General features: G+C 42.7%; 1 protein-coding gene across 1 annotated transcript in view; it reads right to left on the minus strand.

Annotated features, from left to right (window-relative positions):
- Positions 1 to 3,634, minus strand: part of LOC114072670 (E3 ubiquitin-protein ligase TRIM37-like) — a gene marked incomplete at its 3' end in the record, with an annotated part of 4,600 nt that extends 966 nt beyond the window's left edge. Inside the window, exons 1-4 of the mRNA XM_027910542.1 lie at positions 3,464 to 3,634; positions 2,544 to 2,666; positions 1,232 to 1,355; positions 440 to 507 (exon numbers count right to left, since the gene is read on the minus strand). Coding sequence (XP_027766343.1) covers positions 440 to 507; positions 1,232 to 1,355; positions 2,544 to 2,666; positions 3,464 to 3,586 — 438 coding nt within the window. The remainder of the gene's footprint in view (positions 1 to 439; positions 508 to 1,231; positions 1,356 to 2,543; positions 2,667 to 3,463) is intronic.
- Between the last annotated feature and the right edge of the window lie 129 nt (positions 3,635 to 3,763).

Consider the following 3,763-nt stretch of genomic DNA (forward strand, 5'->3'; position numbering starts at 1 on the left):
CTGAGGTTCATCTGCCGGGGCCAAGCACGCTTGGACGGTGGCAGCGAGGTCCTCAGGACGTAGATGGATTGCCTTATGGGCTAACGAGCTCCATCTGCCCGGGGAGGGGCCCCGACCGGGAATCGAACCCGGGTCTCTGCAGTGACAGTGCAGTGAATTTTCCCCTGGACCACCGGGGGCTCCCATATATAACTGTATAGTTTTATAGGATATTGCTATTAATTCCTGTACTAGTTTACCAAGCAACAGAACACCTTTGATTATTCCTAGAAGATAGATGTGTTTTTAAGAAGAAATTGTGCAAACTACAGCCTCTTAAATGAAAAGATATCCTTGAGAAATACCCATCAATTAACAGACTGAAAATAAAGAAGTAAATAAAAAAGGCCAACTGAGGAGGGATTATGTAACACAACATTCCATCTCTTCTCATGATCACCTGATGTTCTACTTCTTGAAGCAGAGTTTCCAGAAGTTCAGTTTCTTGAGTAAGCGATGTCTTTTGACCTGTTTAAAGAAAAGACATGTTTAAAGAAAAACAACACATACTCACTGGGTTTTAAGAAACTGCACTTCTCTTTCTTTTTTTTTTTTTTTTTATTTTTCCACTTGGACTTGCCCCAGAACACACTTAAAGGATTTCTAAATATACCAAGGTTGATTGAGAAAGCATTTGAAAAGCAAGTCTAAGTTTTTAATTAGAGCTGTAGTGAAGAACTCACTTGAGGTTAAGGGAATAATGAAACACTCTGTGTCCCAGAAATGGCAGGTTTGTTGTTCTGGGGGTGCTTTTTAGACAAAAAAAAAAAAAAAAAAGCAGGTTTGACTGCACTTCTGATTTTTTTTACACTAAAAGGAATATATATTACAAAGATGGATTCCTTGAATAACATAAATAATGGTGAAGGAACCACTTTAGTGGAAAGGTCCTAAACATCTTCCAACCAGATGGGAATGTTCTCTAAGTTATTATAGAGGAGTTTGTAACAGAATATAACCAGTTTATGTCTAACAACTTAGAACTGTATCACAGTAATTGCTTAATTAATCAAAGGCTTTGCTGGAGGTGAAAGTTTCCTGCCAGCAGTTCCCACACATCAACACCATAAAGCGCGTAAGGACTCACATTCCCAGGGTAAGAAAGTTTCCCAACAGATTTACACACTGTCAACATATTTCTCCTACTCCTAAAAGGGAAAAAAAAAAAAAAAAAGAGGCCGAAAATCCCTACCCATCAAAGTGATCAGCTTGTTCTTGAGCTGAGTGTCCAGCCTGGCGATCATCATCTCCACGGCGTTGCGGATCTCCCGCACGCGCTCGTCCTTGGCGCTGCGCACGGCCTCCACGTTCCTCTCCTGCCACAGGGGCGGGGAAATCAGCCACAAAAAACATCCACAAACACCTTGACTCCCCTCTCTGACATCCCAGAAATCCCTAAGTTTCTCCACCACCACCACCCCAGCCCCATGGAAATGAGAAGTAAATTTGAAAACCACGGGCCCGTTGTTTTCAGGGAGCTGCATTCCAGGATATTCCCAGTCTGGCTGGGATTTCACTGGATCCAGCAGCGTGCCCTCTGGTGGGTGGCCAAAGGTTAACAGGGAAGCTGAGAAAAGTTTTCTCGTTACGCAGGGATTTGTCAGGTGGGGATTCTTTACGTCAAAATTTGAAAGTGCTGCCAGAGGTTTCTCTGCCGGAACTTTTGAACAGCACAGAAAAGTTCTTTGTGGGACAAGAGCTCCTCCCTCCTGGCAGGTGAAGGCCACAAACTTCTCAGTGTTTTACAAGCACAAGTGGCGATGAAACAGTCACATCAGAGCTGGAGAAGAGCTCACCCACCACTGCACGTGGCAGACAACGACCTGAACAGCCCAGGCAAAAATCACGCAGAAAATTGTTAAAAACCCCCTGATTTTTATTTGCACAAAGAGCACACACTGTAAATACGTCAGCATTCAGCAGAATATAAAAATAAGCCTTCCTGGGATATAAGAAACTGCACTGAATTTGTGGAATTCCCACTGAAACTGTCAAAGCTGAATGTGCTGATATTTGGATGTCAGACACATTCACCCCACAGGGAAGGCACACAAACAAATCTCTGACTGGTGAGCTGCTCTACAGCCCATCCTGGAGCCTCAAATATGCTTCCAGTTTATTATTCTGAAGCAAGGAAAATAAGCTCTGTTAGAATAAAGCATTTTTATACCTGTTCAGCATGGCAGACTGCACTTGTGTAGGTGTAAGAACTGGGCAACTTCAGCTTGTAAACAGCACAGTCCCAAAGAAAAACCCCCTGTTACCAACTCTAGCAACTACAAAATATTCTCAGTTCTGGTTTTGACCTTTCCACATTGCATAAGAAGAGCATAACTAACCAGTAAAAACATCTCCCTATGGGATAATCTCACAACTTTCATGGAAGTGGCAGCTTTTCAGAGGTACAGAAACCACCACGAACACGACACGGTGTGTTAACTATTTCCACATCTCACTTTCCAGCTGCCCTTTGCCAAGGGGGTAGCACAGGTTGACTTCCTTACCACTTCTTGCACCAAACTGATGAGTTCCATCAGTCTCCTGCGGAGCTTTGCCACCTCCTCGTTCACTTTGGTGACGTGCTGCTCGTAGATTTCTGCCAGTGGCTTAAAAGTGTGGCCTCCATGCTGTGCAAAGAGAAAAAGAGGGAGGAGGAGGAGGAGGTGGTGAATAATAGAGCATCTTTTTCATTTCATTTCATTCCACTCCTATTAAATTCCTGAAAGAGAGGGGAAGGAAGCCTCTGAGTGTATCACTCCTCCTGGAAAAGTTCCATAGCAGATTGTACGTAGGAAGTCTTGTCTTTCGCTTCCCTCCTTAAGAAGCCATGAATTTGGCTTTCATTCCATCAAAGCTTCCTGTCAAGAGTTATTCTGGAGTCTCAACAGTCCTCCAAAAATAAACTGCTTCATTCACTGTGCAACCCTCTAACAAATCAAATAACGGTTGAAGTTTTATTTTTATTTATTAAAACACCCTTCCCAAACAAAGGCTGCTCTGTTAACCACTTGTATTCCAAACAGGAACAGCTGCTTCTCCTTGAAATGCTGATGGGAAAAAAACAGCTGGGCTACAGCTTTGAAGATATTCAGGATTACAGGCCAGGACATTTAAATAATGTGTTATCTGTATTTTCTCAGCAGGACTTCTTCCTTTGCCCGTAAAACTCTCACCCCCACACAGAATTTGTGGAAGGTGATTCTGAGCTCCTTCTGGCAAAAATTCCATTTCCTTCATAATTATGAACAGGAAGTATCTGGTTTCCCAGCCAGTGTTATTACATTATAAATAACACACACAACTGCAGTATTTTCATGGCAATCCAACAGCCACAACAACAGTTCCACAGCATTTGTAGTTCTCCAAAGCCGCTGCCAGAGCTTGCAGCCTCTCAGAGTGTAAATATAAACAAGTCTCCTCTCACCATTCCTCCCCAAAGGGCACACTGGTGGCAGATGCACTTCTTGCAGGTCCAGCAGAACACACTGAGCTTCTCATGGTGATTTTCACACCTTAAACAGAACAAAAAAAAAAATACACTTTTCATCAGAAAACAGCTGTGAATTTTCTACAAACCCAATTTAACATTTTCACTTGTTCTGAGTAAGGCACAAAACACCTTTTGCAAGAAGGACACTTGTACTGAGTAAAAACCTTTTGTAAAATGAATGTGGCTTTTAGTATTCTCTCAGGAAGCACTTCACAGAGACAGAAAGTACATTAC

This window comes from Empidonax traillii, unplaced genomic scaffold (assembly GCF_003031625.1).
Source record: "Empidonax traillii isolate 1590-97213 ecotype Southwest subspecies unplaced genomic scaffold, ASM303162v1 scaffold3698:size11436, whole genome shotgun sequence".
NCBI lineage: Eukaryota > Metazoa > Chordata > Aves > Passeriformes > Tyrannidae > Empidonax > Empidonax traillii.